The following is a 20,700-nucleotide window of genomic DNA, read 5'->3' on the forward strand; positions in this document are numbered from 1 at the left end:
GTACGCTGCTCGGCAACCAGAAGCCCCGCCCCTCCCCCCGTTTGGGTCCGCTTATTGGACCGAAGAGCCCCTGCGCTTCGCTCTTGGTTCGGTTTACGGTTGGGTTCCTCTGCCACAGAGCTCAATCAAGACGACGTTCAATTGGGTAAACCTGGAGGAGAAGGCAGGGCTAAAACTGGCTAAGGCGTGGCTTCTTGGCTGCTTGACGAAGTGTCGTGAATGAAAGAAAGGAGACCGTAGAAGCAAAGAAGTGGGGAGTTTAGGAAAGTGCCTGATTTGGGTAATCGAAAGCACCCAGTGACTGTCTTTGTATTTGATGACTTTTAAGCTCTCATATGCCGTTATTTAATACCTGTCACTTCCAAATAAGAGATGTAAGGGCAACGGCCGTCAGCGTTCTATTTTGGATCAGGCTCTGGAGTGGACGGCCCTAGCTAAGGGGTCCTTCTAGGCAGCCAGAAACCTGCGGAAAATGGTAGCGATGGCGGCTGGGCTGAGTGGGGGGCTGGTGCCGACGTTTGGGCTACGGTTGTTGTTGGCGACTGTGCTTCAAGCGGTGAGTATAGATCACCTTCGCAGCTGCCACAGGGAGAGTAGGAGAGATTGCAGCTGAGGAAGACGCAACATTCAGTCCTGGTTGAAAAGGGCAGGGAGGACTCCTTAATGACTGCTGCGGCCAGAATGCAACGTGGCTTAATTTCTCGGTTGATCCTTGTCCTTCCCCGCCTTGGGTTTCTGGCAGCAGTTTTCTCCTGACTTCAGATTGTCTTGGGTACTTAGCTTCTCTTATACGGCTCTTGCTAAAAACAATCTGTAAATCACACCAGGTGGGAGGGGGAAATAATAAAGCTTGGCAAGAAGTGAAGGTTGTTTTTAAACGGGCAGAAATGCAAGAGCTCAGACTTCCAAATCTTAGAGGCAAGTCTTCAAGTCGTTGGTCCAGGCAAACAGTTTCTGTTTACCTTTCTCTCGCGCGCGCGCTCTCATTTTCACCACTTCCGTTAGCCTCTTAACCTCAATTCTCCTTTTGCTATTCACATATGGCTGGCTGCGCTTGAGTGCGATTTGTGCTTTTAAACAATGTTGTTGGAGTAAAAGGAACTATCTATACCAAAGTATAATTTATTTTTGAAGTTAATTTTTTAAATGATGTTCGTTGTCTTTAAAATAAGGCAATGTTTTTTATTTCATTTTTCTCTGTTGACAGAATAGAGAAAGGCAGAATACCTTTGAATGGGAGAAGTGTACTTTTAACTTATTTTTTGTCATATCCATGTTTTGCTGTGTGAATAATAAAATTTTAGGCATAGTGCTGAAAGCTTTTAGATTTTTTATCCTAGCTTAATTCTTCAGGCGGTGTCTAATAAGGAGACCTGGTTTAATTTACTTATCCAAGGTTAAGGGTGTGAGGGACTACCCCAGAGTCCTCTGTGAACACCTCTACTTTCCTTTCTCAAAGAGCTTGAAAGCATCCTGCCTGTTTGCTTTGGCTACTTTATCCAAAAGGTAGATTCTTAACTTCTCTAATTAACATTCCATTGCTCTTGTTATTCAGGCATTTGGTGCTAGGAATTATTGGATCACTTCTCCCTAGACTTTCTACTGTTTAAGAGTTTTTGCGTATCTTTAGGTCATTTGAGAATAACATTTCAGGTTGTCTTTTTTTGATCTCCCTCTGTCTTTGTCAGTTGTCTTATAGCTGTGTAACCACACTGAAACCTGGTAGCTTAAAACAGCAATGATTTCTTATAATTCTGGGTCAGTGGAGTAGAACTACTCCACCTATGTTGGTTTTCCCCTGGCCTCATTGATGCTTTTTATTGACCTAGTAGGTCAGCTAAACTGAAAGGTCCCAGGGTTACCACTGTTCATAATTGGTGCTGTCAGCTCCAGGACTTGGTTCTCTTCCATTTGACCTCTCATCTTCCAGTTGGCTAGACCAACTTCTTTTCATGGCACTCTCAGGGCAGCACTCCAAAAGGGTAAAAGCTTCAATGCCTCCTAAGGCCTTGCCTTGGAAATCACATATATTCCATCACCTATTTGTCAAAGCAAGTCACAAGACTAGTTCATATTTCCGGGATGGGGAAATAGATTCCATCTCTACATGGAAGGAATGACAGAGTCACTTTGCAAAGTGTGCATACCAGGAGAAGAGGAATTTATGGAATTAACTAATTCCATATGTAATAATGGTAAGAATTAATTAAACAGTGTACCACAGTGACTGTTCACAGAATCCAAGCCAGAAATTTGGTTGTCATATTTGACTCCTCTTCCTTACATATGTCATATCCAGGAAATTACTGAAACTTACTGATTTTAATTCCTGAATATCTCAAATCCATCCAGTTGTTAATCATTCAGGCCATAAATATCTCTCTCCTCAAAAATAACAGCCTCTTGGTTCACCCTTTGAATTATCCCTGGCTGTGTTCAGAATCTAAATGATTGGCTTTGCCTTTGTCGGCTTCCCAATTGCCCAAGCCAAAAATTATTCCTAGCACTTTGGGAGGCTGAGGTGGGCAAATCACCTGAGGTCAGGAGTTCAAGACTAGTCTGGCCAACACGGTGAAACCCCGTCTCTAGTAAAAATATAAAAATAGCTGGGCGTGGTGGCACATGCCTACTCAGGAGGCTGAGACAGGAGAATCACTTGAACCCAGGAGGCGGAGGTTGTAGTGAGCCGAGATCGCACTATTGCACTCCAGTCTGGGTAACAGCGGGACTCCATCTCAAAAAAGAGTCATTTTAAATCCTCTTTCCTTTCACTCTCTGAATTCAATTAGTCGTTGAAGCCTTAAAAATCTCTAAGCCAATCCACTTAATAATTCTGTTTCCACAGTTAATACTTACGTTCAGGCCACTATCTTTGCCTAGAATTACAACAGCTTCCTTAACTGGTCTCCCATGTCATCATTTCATTTCCAATCTCTACAGTGCATCAAGTAACCTGCCTAAAACTTAAATCTGTCATGATTGAAACTCTTCAGTGGCTGCTTATTGCTTTTAAGGTGAAGTCTGTCTTCCTCAAAGTTCCTTAAGGAGGTACTTGTTTGTCTGTCTAGGCTTATTCCCCAACATTTACGTCTATTAGGAGAGCAGAAAGGTACAAGTGGAGAATTGGCATCACTTGTTTAGCTTATTTCACATACTGTATTCTCCCTCACCAGATCTTTGAACATGGTGTTTTCATTACCTAGAAGCCGCTTCCCATCTTCTCATCCTCTCCTCCCTTTATCCTGCCCTACAACAAAAAAAATACGGCTATCTTCAACTTACTCTCTTTCTGTTCTTAGCAGAGAAATCACTTTCTCCAACAAAGCTTTGCTATACCCCAGGTTTGGATTAAGAGTCTTTCTATGTGCTCCAGTGGTGATCAATATTTATTCTCTGAGATACTTTCCATAGTTTTCTTTAATAATTTCTTGTTCTTTGGCATTCTCCTACCCACCCTCAAAGAGAAGTACCCTGTCTTTCCTGTTGACTGTTTTATCTCTAGTGATATATGTACAGAGTAATACAATACTTGATGTATAAGTGAAATGTTTGATGAATTAATTAGAGAACCCACAAGCCAAGTTCTGAAAACCTGGAAGTATGAAATCTGTTTGGAAACTATTATCAGCTTCAGTAAGCTTCATAGAGCTCTATTATCAATGATCCCAACTGGAGGCGTGTAGATGAAAATTGTTGGAAGGAGGAGAGGTTAAAAAATGCACATGCTTGGACTCTGCCTTAGATATGATTCAAAAATCTGTGGTAACTGTGCAACTCTACCTAGTAAGTAAATGTTAGATTGAAACCATTTTTTTTTTTTTTTTTTAGACGGAGTCTCACTCTGTTGCTAGGCTGGAGTGCAATGGCGCCATCTCGGCTCACTGCAACCTCCACCTCCCAGGTTCAAGTGAATCTCCTGCCTCAGCCTCCCAAGTAGCTGGGATTACAGGTGCATGTCACCACGCCCAGCTAATTTTTGTATTTTTAGTAGAGACGGGGTTTCACCATGTTGGCCAGGATGGTCTTGATCTCTTGACCTCAGGATCCACCCGCCTCAGCCTCCCGAAGTGCTGGGATTACAGGCGTGAGCCACCGTGCCCAGCCAGACTGAAACCTTTTGAGGCAGGAATCAACTTATCCGTTTTTTTGTGAATGTGACCCCCACAGGATGGAGCATCCTAACTTACAACACAGTAAGCCATCAAATAAAACTATTGGGTTATCAGCCACAGCCACACCATTCCACCAAATATTCCCAAAGACAGCCATCATATGCACCCTTTCTCTCTCAAACTCTGCCTATTGAATTCATACTCATGATGTATAATTTAGTGGAAAGTGCACTACTTTTAATGAAATGTATTTTTTAGTTTTATCTTCTAATAACTAAGGCAAATTAATTTACTCTTGGCCTTTGTTTATCTCTTTCTCTCTGAACTAAGATGTTTCAATAGAATGCAAAACTTAACTCACATTCCACTTCCAGACTTGCAAAGTTAGATGTAATTTCCCCCTTGCATATTGTATCGTCATACTTTGTTTTTGTTTTTGTTGTGTTTTTTTTTTTCTTTTTTTTTTTTGAGACTGAGTCTCACATTGTCACCCGGGATGAAGTGCATTGGTGCAATCTCTGCCTCCTGGGTTCAAGCGACTCTCCTGCCCTGGCCTCCCAAGTAGTTAGGATTATAGGCACGCACCCCCACGCCTGGCTAATTTTTTGTGTATTTAGTGGAGACGGGATTTCACCATGTTGGTCAGGCTGGTCTCGAACTCCTGACCGCGTGATCGCCTGCCTCAGCCTCCCAAAGTGCTGGGATTACCAGCTTGAACCACTACCCCTGGCCTTGTATCATCATACTTTATACCGTATTACGCAAATCCACACGGTCTTAGCCAAATCATAGCTCTGTGTGTGTGTCTCAGTATCCCTCCACTCCTCCTGTCCCCGTGCCAATTAGAATGTAGCCAAAGGGAATACAGGAACCATTTTTATTTTATATTACCTTCATTGTGTCTCATATGTATTTGTTCATTTAAATCCCTCTGAAGTGTAAATGGCCCCAGTTTGTCTGTGTTGTTGCTCAATGCCATCAAAGTCAACAGGATATTTGCAATTTGTGTAGAGCAGTGAGGAAGCCCAACCATCTCAAAAATACAAAAATGACTCAGAAAAGAGAGAGTGCTGGACAATTCACCCTTATTGAACTGTTACAACTTCCCTAAGGTTTGTTCATGTCTCTTCTGTAGTAACTAGTGCTTTTAACAAAGCAAGAAAAACCTTGAAAATGAAAAGGGATATAGATAATTGTTGAAAAAACACTAAGAAGTTGGAAACTGCGTGTCACAGTTGGCCCAAGGGGAAAAAAAGATCAGGTGGCATAAGAAGTTGGCAGTAGTGAAATCTTTGGAACCTCCCACTGGAATTAAAAGGGGATGAGGGAACAATTTCTTGACACTTTGAGATTGAGATACTGCTATGGATAAAACTGTCATTGGGACTGCACTCATATTTTGTTAATTGATACCTCTGAGTTTATTATACTAGACAAGTTGACTTTTTACCACTATCTACTCCTCTGAATAGCTTTAATTTCAAGTTAATAACTGCATATTTGTCAATATTTCAATGAGATAACAACTGGATATAAAGTAATTTAATCTGAAAATACATAGAGTATGCTTAAATAAGCAATAGAAAAGTGATATTTTAGTACAGTCTACAGGAGCTGTTTACTAGCGTTCCCCAGAACTAAGTGATGATATTCACTCCTTCATTCAGATCGTATGTAATATTTTCTCATTCAAAAAGGCACTACACTAACAAGTAGTATAGAATGATAATTGTGTATCATTCTTTCTGAGATACCCCCCACTCCATTTGTTCTCAGGTTAATATCTCGCTGGGTCTTATGGATCACACAGTTATAATTGTTGGTGCTTTTGTTATTAGTGGTACATACAATAATGGTGTATCATGGATTCTGTGAAATATGGTAGTCAGTGGTTAGGAGCATGGAGAGCATGCCAGAATTAGAATCTTGATGCTGTCATTTCTTGTTTCCTGTGTGGTCTTAGACAAACTACCTTAACTATCCTAAACCTGTTTTTTTCTTTATGAAATGGTGATAACAATACCTGTTTCACAAGATGGTTAAGATTAGATGGAATAATAATGTAAAGTACTTAACAAAATATCTGCTGCTTTATAAGAGCTTGCTGTAATGGCCATGTTTCTGGTATTCATTTTCATAGAGTTCATTCTGTAATCCCATCTGTTTGCTTTTGTCTCAGATTTGAAGTTTGCTCAGAGAGTTATAAAGACCAGTGAAGAGACAATGAATATGTAGGTGTAAGTGTAACAAAATGTATAGCTATATCAGATTTTTAAGGTAATGGTATAGGAAAGTTAATCCGGTTTCTTTGCTGCCAACTCTAATCTAGAAAGAGCTCATTAATACTAGAAAAATAAAACTATGAGTAATGCATGGAGAAGGAGGAAATAGAGCCTTTTTTTTTTTTTGAGTCTGTGTTTCACGCTTTTTACTCAGGCTGGAGTGCAATGGCACGATCTCAACTCACTGCAACCTCCGCTTCCTGGGTTCCAGCGATTCTCCTGCCTCAGCCTCCCAAGTAACTGAGATTACAGGTGTGCACCACCACCCCCGGCTAATTTTTTTGTATTATTAGTAGAGACGGGGTTTCACCATGTTGGTGAGGCTAATCTGAAACTCCTGACCTCAGGTGATCCACCCGCCTTGGCCTGCCGAAGCACTGAGATTAAAGGCGTGAGCCACCGCACCCAACCAAACCACTTAATTTGTCAATTTTGCTTTGAAATAGAGAAAGCTAAATGGTTATCCTAGCCAGGAACCCTGTCCTTAGAATCTTTGTCTTTCTTTCAAGTGTGGCTAATTAATCTAAAATTTAATATTTGCTCTTAATGTGCACATTTAAATGCCAATCAGTTACTTTTGGCAATAAAAGGATGGCAGGAGTAATATCAAACTCTCATATATTAGCATTTACCTGCCAGGTACTTAAAAATACTTTCTGATGTCCTTAAATTCAAAGCCTTAAGTCTGCAAAACCAATGATAGAACAGCTAGAAGAAAGTGTTTACTTAAGAAACTCGATACCTTCTATCTCCCCTATACTTAATCTTTTATCCCATGTCTAGTATAGTGATAAAAACATTTATATAGTGTCTTGTAATGTTTAAGTGTGCTTTCACAGTGGAAGGTGAGCCTAATACCAACATGTGTTCAGTACCTACTGTGTACTGGGCAGGATGCTAGATGCTTTCTGTGCACTTGCTTCTTTAATCCTCAAAACTCTGTGAGATAAATGATAATACTCCCTGTTTAGAAATAAGGTATCTCTGTGATGGCATTTGAATCTAGATGTGTTAAGACTTTGAAATACATGATGTTTTGCATAGTCATGCTACCTATCAGTAGGTGCTCCGTAAATGCCAGAATAAAACCAAGTAGTATGATTGCATGATTATTCATTTGAGGTTCTTATTTTGTTGTTTAACGGTTTTGGTAACAGTTTTTTACGCTTGTTAAGGAGTTCACAATTTCCGGAGTTCACAATTTCCAAAGTGATTTCACTCTTACTGCCTCTTTCAGTAACTATGGCTGCAAAACAGAATTACCCTAAAATTTAGTGGCGTAAAACAGTTTGTTATTTTGCTTTCAAATTCTGTGAGTTAGCAATTCTGACAGGGCACAGCAGGGATGGCTTCTCTGTTCTATGGTGTCTCAGACCTCAGTTGAAACATTAGGGCCTGAAATCTGAAGGTGGTTTACTCACATGTCTAGTGGCTGATACTGGTTGTCAGCTGGAGTTTTCAGTTGCTCTCTACATGGGCCCTTCCATGTTGTCTCTCTAGTATAGACTTCTATACAGCAGATTGGCTGAGTTCCAAAGCTGATGTTCCTAGAAAAAGAATGCTAGCCAGGCAGAGGCTGTTTGCTCTTTTACAACCTACCCTCAGAATCACATAACTTCCTTTAAACTCTGTTGTTCAGAACAGCCATGGCCCCTGCCCAGATTCAAGGGGAGGGAATATAGACCCCATTTCTCAGTGGAGGACTAACATTGTAAGAACATGTGAAATGATGTGTACACATTGATGCAGCCTTTGACACATATTGATTGTCTTGTCTTTGGAAAACACATTCTGCTCATTGTTATATTTGATTTTCAAATTAACCTGTGAAATAGATGAGGCAGATCACTTTACTGATGGAGAAATTACTCAAAGTACTAGTGTGGTAGCAAGTGTCTTATAGTTAAACTAGAGAGATCAACCACACAAATTAACCAATAAAGTCTCAGATCCCTCCCACTAGGCTGGGATGTTTCATCTGTTTTGAAAAATATATACATATGATATTATTACAGAGATAGGATTAAAGATGTATAAAATATCAAATCAGCATTTTGAGTGAATATGCCAACAAGTACTTAAATTTTCTTTTCTTTGGGAAATGCCACTGGAGATTAATCTACCTCGTGAGTTTAGAAAAGGATTGACACACTGCAGCTGGTGGGCCAAATTCAGTCAACCCTGTGTTTGTAGAACAAATAAACATAAATAGCCAAATAAAACAAAGTTTCGTTGGAACACAGACACAGTCATTCATTCATTCATTCATGTGTTATCTATGACTAGTTCTTGCACTGCCATAGCTGAGTTGACTAGATGTACAGAAACCATATAGCCACAAAAGCCTAACATAATTATCTGGCCCTTTGCATAAAGTTTGCAGATCCTTGGTCTAGAAGATCAATCAGTTGCAGTCAATCTGAAATTTCCCCTACCTGAAGGTGTGGCTTTGTCCAATTTATGTATTCAGCAGATATATGAAAACTGTCAAAAGTGAGGGAAAGACAGAGAAACAGCTTAAGGCTTGCCCTCAGACGAGTTCATAGTATTGTTGAGGAGTCAGATTTACATAGTACAGTGTCATGAACAGTACTGTTTTACAACTTAAATATAGGGGAGACTATGAGCAAAAGTGTGTTTGAGTAGGGCTTTTATACTTCAGGGTATTATAGGAATTCCTTATAGCTGCAGGAATTGAGGAAGTAATGAGAAGTAGCCTTGGCAGTGAGCATTTAAGCCACTGAGGCAGGAAAAGACATGAGAGCTCTTTAAGAGAATTATGAAAATATATTAATTGGTTGTGAGAATGGTGAAGAATATGGAATGTAGATCAGCAGGATGACTGATCTGGGCAACTAGCTTGTCAGAGAAATGGTGTCATTTTACTGAGATACTGAATACCTTAGGAAGAATAATGGATTTAAGAAAAAACTAAGTTTCACTGTTGCAGATTTTGAACTTGCAATGCTTATTCAACACCTAAATGTGATGTTGAGTGGACTGTTGGCTTTGGAAGCCTGACATTCAAGAAAAAATATTTGAGAGTTTTCAATAAATGCTTATCTGAAGCCATGGATAAATATGCAGTAATAAATAGAAGGCTTGTAACACTAAGAGAGAACCAAAAACAGAACTGTGGGAAACAATAGCATTTAAGAGATGCAGAGAAGAGAAAAGAAAAGGAGGACAAGCTTTTGGATGGGGTAGTTGAAGCAGAACAATTTTGAATACCTTTGCATTTGGTAATTTTGGGCAAATTTTGTGGAATAGTAGGAGCAGAAACCAGGCTATATTAATGAGTTTGGGGAGTTAGGAAAAAATAATAGAAACCAAGCTGTAGTAACAATTCAGAAATGACAGAACGTGGGAAGAGCACCATAGGGCTTAAATATACCTAAAGGTTGAGGTATTGATGAAATGAAGTATCTGTGAAGATAGAGAAGATAGAATCCAAAGAGCAAGTAGAGGGATTGGCCTTAGACAAATGGAGGTATACCACATTCACTGATACATAAAAAAGAATGAATGAGGGAAGAGAATATTGCTGAAAGCCTGCTTTTGTCAGCCATTCTGATTGATTAAATCATCTCTGAGTAAACGTAATGATTTATATAAAGTAACCATAGCAATCTGTTTTATGTAGGAAGTATTGCCCCTTACTTTATGAGTGAGGAAATCAAAGCTTGGAGAGGATAGTTTGCCCAGGGTCACACATCTTGTAAGTGGTGGCACTATTACCTCAAATCAAAAGCTTGAATTCTGGCGTGCTCTTGCCTACACCATCCCCTTTCCCGTCCTTCTTCTGCTGAATGTGACTGTAGATAAACCCTACAGTTAATCTTACTCCATAGACCCATATGAACAGATGTTGAGTTCTTAAAATGAAACAAATTATTTTTTCTTATAAGAAAATTCCTTTTTAAAACAATAAATCTTTAAGAAAATATTATGTAATAAACATCATGAACAATGATATATCTTTTCTTGTTAATCCATGTTTTAGCTAAGCTGAAAGATGATAGATGTTTAAGAAAAAAAGCTTGTAGGGGAGGTGGGAGAAACCAGACTATTGTGTAAGGTTACAGAGTTTAAAAAAGAATTTATTGCTGGGTGCGGTGGCTCATGCCTATAATCCCAACACTTTGGGAGGCTGAGGAGGTGGGCGGATCACGAGGTCAAGAGATCAAGACCACCCTGGCCAACATGGTGAAACCCCGTCTCTACTAAAAATACAAAAATTAGCTAGGCGTGGTGGTGTGCGCCTGTAATCCCCGCTACTCAGGAGGCTGAGACAGGAGAATCGCTTGAACCCAGGAGGCAGAGGTTGCAGTGAGCCCAGATTGCACCACTGCCCTCCAGCCTGGTTACAGCAAGACTCCCATTTCAAAAAAAAATTAAATTAAATTAAAATTTAAAAGAGTTTATCTCCAAAAGAAACATTTCAGTAACTTGTCTTCAATGTTAGTTTTTGACAACCCCATGTTCTCTTTTTGGGAAACTTTGTAATATAAACATGGAATTGTGTTTTATTTCCCCATTTTTTATTTTCAGGTTTCTGCTTTTGGGGCAGAGTTTTCATCAGAGGCATGCAGAGAGTTAGGCTTTTCTAGCAACTTGCTCTGCAGCTCTTGTGATCTTCTCGGACAGTTCAACCTGCTTCAGCTGGATCCTGATTGCAGAGGATGCTGTCAGGAGGAAGCACAATTTGAAACCAAAAAGGTACTGTTTTCTAGTATATTCCTTCCGTTGGATGGTTTAGTTGAGATAAGGTAACTTACATGTTGCTTAATCAATTTAAGTGTAAAGAAGCCTCTGGCTTTTACACTTTTTAGTAAAACTCAACTGATTTCTTGTCTGGCCTATTAGATCAATCAAAGCAAATATGAAGGAAAAGTGTGGTTGCATACCAGGATCCCATTCCTCCATGATTGTCATGCAAAGGGGAAGTAGAATCCCTATAACATGCTTGGATCTTATAGTTCTCCAGTCTTCCTAACTTCTGGCCAAATTAAGCCAAAAAATAATAGGTGCCTTTATTCATTTGTAGTAAGAACCCAGTGTTGGATGAAACTTGAAATGAAAGTAAAGCACATAATACCTGGCACTTAATTGTCTACAATAAATTATAACGTTAAATCTGGTTAAAAAGTGTATGGACTGTTACTTTACACACCTATTGCTAGTAATTGGAGATACCTACCCTCACCTTTAACATATGAAAACAGAAGGATAGGTAGTCCAGTCTCTCCAGGTAAACCTACTGTGTTTAAAACCTGCTGTTCAAACAAATTAATAGTGAACTTGCTCATCTTTTAAATATTTTCATCAAAACCCTTCGATCCATTTAAATTATAAAGTAGACTGTAAAGATCATTTGTGATATCCAATTAAAATTAAATTGGTTAGATGCCTGTGTTTGTGGTGAGAAAAAAAAATGTTAGCATATTTCTGTTGTTTCCTTCTAAATACTGTCTTTGACTTGTACATGCTGAATTCTATTTGAAGTACTACGGTTTGTAAAGCATTCAGACATAATGATATGTTATTATTATTGGTAGTAAAGGTTTATTTTTAACAGTAAGTACATTTTCAGAATTCTAAAAGAAAAACAAGCAGGCAAACTTTGAAATGTTAGTATGCAGCCAAAATTTAACCCTTGATTTCTCCATATCTGAACCTGAAATTCCAAGTATCTCAAAAATGGCTTGCAAAGCCTTACATGTTTTTCACTTTACTGATTCACATACACCAGTAAAACATTTTAATGTTTAGAAGATTTCTTTACGTGTAAGTTAGTCTTTTTATTGCACGTAAATAAAATCTAAACAAGTTTTTTAAACTTGATTTTAAATAGATTTAAGACATACAACTTAACTAGTTTAGTAGACCTTTTGCTGCCCCTCCGTTCTTTTTGCTAAGGTATTCACATGGGACAAGTTGCTGAATAAATCTGTATGAGTCATCCTTTCCTTATCTTTAAGCTATTCTGTGGGTTGTACTATTACTCAACCAACATTCGTTTTCACTGAAACACCGCACTCAGAAGGACTAAAGAACAAGGGGCATTTTATAATAAACAGTGTTTACCATATGCACCCCCTTGTGATTAGGGTAAATTGAGAGGTCTGCTCTTTGATAACAGATCTGCTGAAACCGTAAACCAAATCCTTGTAAAAGCTGTTTTTACTTACTGCCTTTTCTTAGTAGTTCTTCACAATACCCAGTTTTTTGGTATAAGTTTAGTAGAACCAAACTTGCACCATGCACTTCTAAAATTAATTATATTCCTACTCAGTTTTCATTATTAATGGAGTTATATGTTGTATCTTGACACATTTCAGCAGTTGCAGCTCAGCAATAACAGTAGATCTACCAGTTAATATATGCCCAACTAATTACAAGCTGGAGTGATTATCGTATCTAAGTACAAGTAAGCCTGTCTTAATGCATCTTTTACACTGAATCCGGTGTTTTTCACTTTGCTCCTAGCCCCTAATCTCTTAAGATGTAGTTTTTATTAGCATTGACTAGCATTCTTTGCACAAAACTGGGGAATTTTTTTTATTTTTTTCAGTAAGACTAGTGAAACCAAAACAGCAAAAAACACTTAAAAAATATTACTGGAAGTATAAAAGTATGGCATGTTGGGGCAATCCTCCCATTTAGATGCAAACCACATGCAAGTATAGAAATAGTGCTAGATTTAATCTATGCAGTATTGTTCTCTGGATTTTTGGTACACAATCGTGGATGATACAACATATATACTTTCCTGTGTCACTCAACTCTGGCTTAAGGCTTAATTTAAAATCACAGTTTAATTTAGTTGTCAATAAAAGTAAAAGTCTAATATGTAGACCAGTGCCTTACATTAAAAATACTTAAGTCTGGGCAACGCGGTGAAACCCCGTCTCTACAAAAAACCAGGTGTGGTGGTGTACGCCTATAGTCCCAGCTACTCAGGAGGCTTAGGTGGAAGGATAGCTTGAGCCTGGGAGGCGGAGGTTACAGTGAGCTGAGGTCATGCCACTGCACTCCAGCCTAAGCAGGAGAGGGAGACCCTGTCTCATAAAAGATGTATATATTTAAACATAGCTCTGTGCGTGTGGAAATCATTGTGAGTATAAATTCTTTAAAAAGTCAGGTTGGGTGCAGTGGCTCGTTCCTGTAATCTCAGCACTTTGGGAGGCCGAGGCTGGCGGATCACGAGGTCAGGAGATTGAGACCATCCTGGCTAACACCGTGAAACCCCATCTCTACTAAAAATAGAAAAAATTAGCCGGGTCTGGTGGCACGCACCTGTAGTCCCAGCTACTCAGGAGAATCACTTGAACCCGGGAAGCAGAGGTTACCGTGAGCCAAGATGGCACCACTGCACTCCAACCTGGGCAACAGAGCAAGATTCTGTCTCAAAAAAAAAGAAGAAGAGAAAGTTGTAGTTTATATAGAATGCTTTAGCTATTTGTATATAATTTTAAAATGTTACTAGGACATTCATTTTTGGTTCTTAATTAGTTGGATGCTTTATATAGGTCTATCCAAGGATGAGACTCATTTTGACTAATGGTCACTTTTTTAACAAAGTGAATTTAGTCTGTGGTAGCCAGAAGCATAAAATTTTTGTTATAAATTATTCCCAATAAAAGCAGAAAATGACTTTGAAACCCCTTGTCATTCTGCTGATTGATATTCCACTATTTTTATTTGGTCTCCCTCCCCTTGAGTTTTGATCATAAAAGACCTACTGAGCATCTCAAATACAAGCTAGAATGAGATTTTTGGCAAGTTATTTTACTACTGTTTTAAATAGCTTTGCTTACAACCCAGGTATAGTTTACACACATTGGTAAGGATGTTGACTTATTGTAAAAATCATAACTAATTTGTAGCTTGAAGAAAATGTAAGCTAATGAAACAAAAAATACTTAAATTTTAGTACTGTTTTTATACAGTTAGTATTTACTAAGGAATATAAGTGACTATAGCTTTATATATTGAATCTTAAGATAGAAGGGTAAAGATACCCAGTCTAGTTGAGTGTAACTCTTCCCATTGATCTTGTATTTGAACTTCCTTGTCCAACATTTTAGCTGGTTTAGGGAAAGTAGTTAATCTTTTGACTCTGGGACTCCACAGTTGAGCAGCAACCTGGGAGGAAGGAGCAGCTAAAAATCGGAGACTGACAGGCTCTTGCAGCCTCTTTTTTGCTTTTGCTTATTCTTTGTCTCGCTACTGGCTTTTAAAAAATATTTTTGACAAGGATTGCTATTTGTCCTAGTTGGATCACTAACCAGTTATTAGCTAGGGTTGTGGAATAACGCAAGAACCTATGAGCTGCACAGTAGCTGTGTAGAATGGTGTATTGGAAAGCAGACAGATGAAGCAGTTCTCAGGTAAAGAGCAGAGGTAGATACTAGGTAAGCAATCCCCTAGATATTTTACATCCTTATTCCTCAATTACTAGAGTAAACCACCTCTACATTAGATGATTTAGAAGATTTAGCTCAGCTTTCCCATCTTCTTAGACTTCTCCCCAACCGTACACACCACCACTATCACTCCCAGGTTATGTTAGCTACACTTTTGTATTCCCAAAGCACTTAGGGATACTTTGATTTACACTATATCATATCTGTTGTTTTGCTTTTCTTTCTCTCCCAAAAAGTAACGCTCCTTGATTTTACCCCCCACCACCAATACGGAGTTTCGCTCTTGTTGCCCAGGTTGGAGTGCAATGGCGCAATCTCGGCTCACTGCAGCCTCCACCTCCTGGGTTCAAGCAGTTCTGCCTCAGCCTCCTGAGTAGCTGGGATTACAGGAACCGGCCACCACACCCAGATGATTTTTTGTATTTTTAATAGAGACGTGGTTTCATCATGTTGGCCAGGCTGGTCTCAAACTCCTGACCTCAGGTGATCCACCCAACTCGGCCTCCCAAAGTGCTAGAATTACAGGCATGAGCCACCACGCCCAGCCTGCTGTTTGATTTTTTTAAATGTTTATGAATCTCCAGCCTTTAGCACACAGTATTTCATAAGTTCTTGCCCTTGAATAAGGCTGTTTTTACTAAGAACAAGTTGGAAAAGGTGATTTTTTAAAAGCTATATTGAAAATATACTTAACTTTGTAGCTACTTGATAAATATATTTTTCATGTATTTCGCTTATATCCGGAAATCTATTTTTATAAAACTGAAAGAATAAGGAAACTTGTCTCCATGTTGGCAGTTATCCACTGGTAACACTGTTTGGTTATAATTATCTAACTACAAATATAGATCTCCCATTTCTACATTTTACTTTCAAGGATGCCATAAGCATCCCAAATCTATCTAAAAAGAGATAATGTTAATTATTTAGCACAACTTTTTAGTGATTCCAATTTGACCACTCACCTTAATAGATAATTTTTCAAAGTGTACATGACCATGAGATTAAAATTGTTTCCTGGGATTTTCTTGGGATACATATAAATATTTTTCTGTTAGAATTTTTGAACTACTCACTATTTTCTAAGATGTGTGGTATTTTAGTGGGCTAAATAAGTGGGTTATTTTTCTCATCTTTTTATAACCTTGCAAATTCTGTGAACTTGAACTTGTTTATGGCCGCTAGGTGCTTTTTTTTTTTATCATTTCCTTACTCAAAGTTCTTCATAATAATGATTTCAGCTGCTTTCAGACATTATTTTAGAGCTTTTTTCTCCCTAACTGTATCTGCCCCTCCCCTCCCCCCTTTTTTCTTTGAGACAAAGTTTCGCTCTTGTTGCCCAGGCTGGAATGCAATGGCAATATCTCAGCTCACTGCAACCTCCGGGTTCAAGCAATTCTCCTGTGAGTTCAAGCAGTTCTGCCTCAGCCTCCCGAGCAGCTGGAATTCCAGTTGCCTGCCACCACACCCAGCTAGTTTTTTCATTTTTAGTAGAGACGGGGTTTCACCAAGTTGAACAGGCAGGTCTCAAACTCCTGACCTCAGGTGATCCACTCCCCTCGGCCTCCCAAAGTGCTGGGATTACAGGCGTGAGCCCCCGCGCCCAGCCTATATCCCCCTATTTCTTTAGTTAGTACCTTTTCTTTTTTAGATCTTGGTTTCCCAAGGTCCTTGTAGTTTCTTTCTTCCTCCTTCAAAATATTTTGATTTAATTGGTTTTAGCATTTTTAGTCTTTTGCGTTTATACTTGCCTTATTTCTGAACTGCTATTCTGAAGGTCAAGCTGGTACCAAACCAGAGCACCTCTGGAGATAAGAATTCACTTAGTTGAATTACTTATCTTTGTGAAATAATAAACAAATTATTTCCACCTAATTTATTTTTCAGTCTTGATCAAAATACAAAGAAGTTTAGACTAGTGGTTAAGATATACTATAGAATCTGACTGCCTAGATTCAGATATTCTCTGCTACTCAGTGAGTGTTCTTGGACAAATTACCTGATTACTGTGTGTCTGTTTTTATAACTATAAATTGGGGATAATTATAGTTCCTGTCTCATAGGGTGATTACGAGGATTAAATAAGTTAATATGCATACATTGCTTAAAATTGTGCCTAGTGTATAACAAGTAGTAGGTAAATACTTGCTGCAGGTGGTGATGACAGCAGCAGCAGTAATAGTAGTAATAGTAATCGGTTTGCTGATGATAAAAGCAAGAAAGAATAGAAAATTTGGAGAACTCAGAATAGCATGATAATAATTGCTATTGACAACATAGGGTAAAAGAAAATAGATATGAAATATAAACAATCAGATTTGCCAGTGATAAAAATTTGGAGCAGTGGTTTCTATTATTCCACTTTCAAGTTCCTGGATTAGTTGAATCAAGAGGAAATATCTTCTTGCAGAATTAGTATGAAAATTTTTACTATTTATAACTACTTATGTGAAACAAAATACCGAAATAAACTATGTCAAACATAATCCTAGTTTCAAATTTTTAAGTCCTTTCAATTGACACATTTTAAAGAGGAAAATACTACAAATTTTCCACTTTATAAATGTGTGCCATTTTGATCACATTAAAATGTATGAAAGATTGCATTTGGAGGAAAAAAGGTTGTGCTAATAAAAAAATTTCTCAAGACCATTGTTAAAGTGGAGCTTAATTTTCTCTAGTTTTTTGTTTGTTTGTTTGTTGTTGTTGTTGTTTTAGAAATAGGGTCTCCCTCTGTTGCCCAGGCTGGAATGTAGTAGTGCAGTCATAGCTCATAGCAGCCTCCAACTCCAGGGCTCAGGTGATGCTCCCGCCTCAGCCTCCCAGGTAGCTGGGATTATTGACATGCGTCATCACCCCCAGCTAATTCTCTATTTTTGTAGAGACAAGGTCTCACCATGTTGCCAAAGCTGGTCTTGAACTCCTGGCCTCAAGCTCTCCTCCCCCATGGGCCTCCCAAATCACTGGGATTACAAGCATAAGCCAACACACCCAGTTGTCAAGGTGGAGCTCAATTTTCTGTGATATACCTAGTCAGAAAATTGAAGGAGACTCATATTTTAAAGTCAGTTTAGAAAAATATATATTATTTATTGGTTTTCACTATTCAGATGACAGATCAGGAGGAAACAATGATATTTTTAAAATTAGAAGTAACATTATAGCAGAAAATAAATTGAGCTATATGTTTGTAATAAGCAAAACAAGCTATCAAACTAATCGCAATTATTTCAAATTTTTCTACTAACATTCTTCTCTTACTTATTTATATGTGTAACCTATCACCTGGTAACAGATTTCAAAGGTTTAAGAAAAATTGGGAAGAGAAAAGCTTAAAAGTAATATTAAAAAAAAAAAAAAAAAAGACTTCCAGGTTGAGAAGAGAAATTTTATCTGAGTTTTAAAACATCTTGGTCCCCTTCACAAAATACCAGTAGAAGCATGCGCTGCAGATCAGCAAATCATGCCATTACTTTTTCTGGCAAATAATTCAACAGGTCAGGGATTTGATAAAAGCCTTTTGTTTTCTTTTAAAGATCTACTTTTCAGATAATAGGAAAACAATAAAAATCCTTATCTTCAATATTAATCTTATACTAGAATTGAATAAGTGGATCTAAGCAGTGTATAACATAAATTTGTGAATATAATTGGATGCCCTCCACTTCCCATTCCATTACCTAGTTGGAACTGGACTAATTTTAAGTCACCTGCTTTATATAGTAGCATTATCATTTTTTATGTGTATTACACTCTGCCTTGATATTTGCATGCACTCCAACAGGCCAGAGACAGTACAGAAGTAATATTAATTAACATATATACCTCATTAGAAGTTTAACTCTTTCTTTGTATAAGAATTGTTGAGAGAGTTTAATTTTCTTTTTCTTTTTCTTTTTTTTTTTTTTTGAAACGGAGTCTTGCTCTGCCGCCTAGGCTGGAGTGCAGTGGCCGGATCTCAGCTCACTGCAAGCTCTGCCTCCCGGATTCACGCCATTCTCCTGTCTCAGCCTCCCGAGTAGCTGGGACTACAGGCGCCCGCCTCGTCGCCCGGCTAGTTTTTTGTATTTTTTTAGTAGAGACGGGGTTTCCCCGTATTAGCCAGGATGGTCTCGATCTCCTGACCTCGTGATCCGCCCGTCTCGGCCTCCCAAAGTGCTGGGATTACAGGCTTGAGCCACCGCGCCCGGCCGAGAGTTTGATTTTCTATTTATTTATTTATTTATTTATGAGACGGAGTCTTGCTCTGTCGCCAGGCTGTATAGTACAGTGGTGCAATCTTGGCTCCCTGCAACCTCCGCCTCCCGGCTTCAAAAGCGATTCCCCTGCCTCAGCCTCCTGAGTAGCTGGGACTACCGTCCCCGGCTACTTTTTTTTTTTATTATTATTATTTTTTATTTTAATAGAGACTGAATACACCTCACCATGTTGGCCAGGATGGTCTCAATCTCCTGACTTCGTGATCCACCCACCTCGGGCTCCCAAAGTGCCGGGATTATGGGTGGCGTGAGCCACCATACCCCGGCCGAGAGTTTAATTTTCATCTCAGCTTCTTTACTTACTAACTTTGTGATTGGGCTAGCAATAACCCCAGGATCTTCAGTTTTGTTATAATAATTACATTGCCTTACCTTAGTGTTTATTTTACACTGGTTATATGCTAAGTGTTTTACCTGCATTATCTATTTAATCCTCACAACAACCCTATAATGTAAATACTATTATCCCTATTTAATTGAAGAGGAAACTAGGGTATAATCTGCCTACCGTTAGCTGGCAATTAGATACCAAAACCTGGTTTTGTCTCAAGTCTATTTGATTCTAGAGCCCCAAGTTTTTAAACCTCTATGCTATTTTACCTTTTATTTTGAAAATGTTAATAGTAAGACCTGCTTCACAGAGTTACTGTAAGAAGTGGAATGAGTTCCGTATAAAACACTGGGCTAGCTTTCCGAAGGCCCCTTTTGCCATTTATACTTACAATATTAATAGAATTTCATTACTAGTTTTTATTTAAAAGTACCAAATCCTTATTTCTCAAGTTTACCACAGACTTGAATGGCTCCTGTCACTTGGTGTTTTTCAAGAATATGTCCCCAAATTGGGCTTTATTTAAGGCCCAGCGAGGTAACATTTTATATAAATCACATAATTTTTTTTAATTCAGATAAAAATGCATGAAAACATTTAGTTGTTTTCAATTTTCATGGCTATTGTGTAGCCAGTTGCAGAGTAATTCATAAGTCAGCTTAAACAGCATTATTCAAGACAATGGCAACTTTTAAGCTTCAGGCTGTCAGAAAGAGAATGCTATTGATGTGTAAAACATAGAAGGATGAAATGGAGGTTAAGCTAACTGTGCGTGAAATTGTAGTTGCTAAAGAAATTTCACAGTTGCTTAAAATAGCTTCACTTTTGTTGTGCGTTGTAAGCATCAGTACATGGACTGATATCTTCAAAGCAAACAAAAATCTAAATGTCTTTAACATATTTAATTATAATATAAAAGCATTATTCCCAAAGAAGCTTTTTTTAAACATATGAATAATGTTTGGCAACAGTTCACGTTCAATGTAAGGATCACTAAGACTCCTGAGTAGCAGTAATACTAAATAATAACATAGGCCAGTGGCGGTGGCTCATGCCTGTAATCCCAGCACTTTGGGAGGCCCAGGAGGAGCGGATTATCTGAGGTCAGGAGCTTGAGACCAGCCTGGCCAACATGGTGAAACCCCATCTCTACCAAAAATACAAAAAAATTAGCTGGCCATGGTGGCAGGCTCCTGTAATCTCAGCTACTCCAGAGGCTGAGGCAGGAGAATGGCTTGAACCTGGGAGGCGGAGGTTGCAGTGAACCGAGATCATGCCACTGCACTC

General features: G+C 38.6%; 1 protein-coding gene across 1 annotated transcript in view; it reads left to right on the forward strand.

The window, feature by feature from the left end:
* The first annotated feature begins 228 nt into the window (after positions 1-228).
* The window catches only part of LOC105521770 (15 kDa selenoprotein), a 50,652-nt gene continuing 30,180 nt past the window's right edge, over positions 229-20,700 (forward strand). Inside the window, 2 exon segments of the mRNA XM_011956078.1 lie at positions 229-556; positions 10,946-11,113. Coding sequence (XP_011811468.1) covers positions 473-556; positions 10,946-11,113 — 252 coding nt within the window. The 5' untranslated portion in view covers positions 229-472.

The sequence above is a fragment of the Colobus angolensis genome, unplaced genomic scaffold, assembly GCF_000951035.1.
Source record: "Colobus angolensis palliatus isolate OR3802 unplaced genomic scaffold, Cang.pa_1.0 Scaffold41, whole genome shotgun sequence".
Taxonomy (NCBI): Eukaryota; Metazoa; Chordata; class Mammalia; order Primates; family Cercopithecidae; genus Colobus; species Colobus angolensis.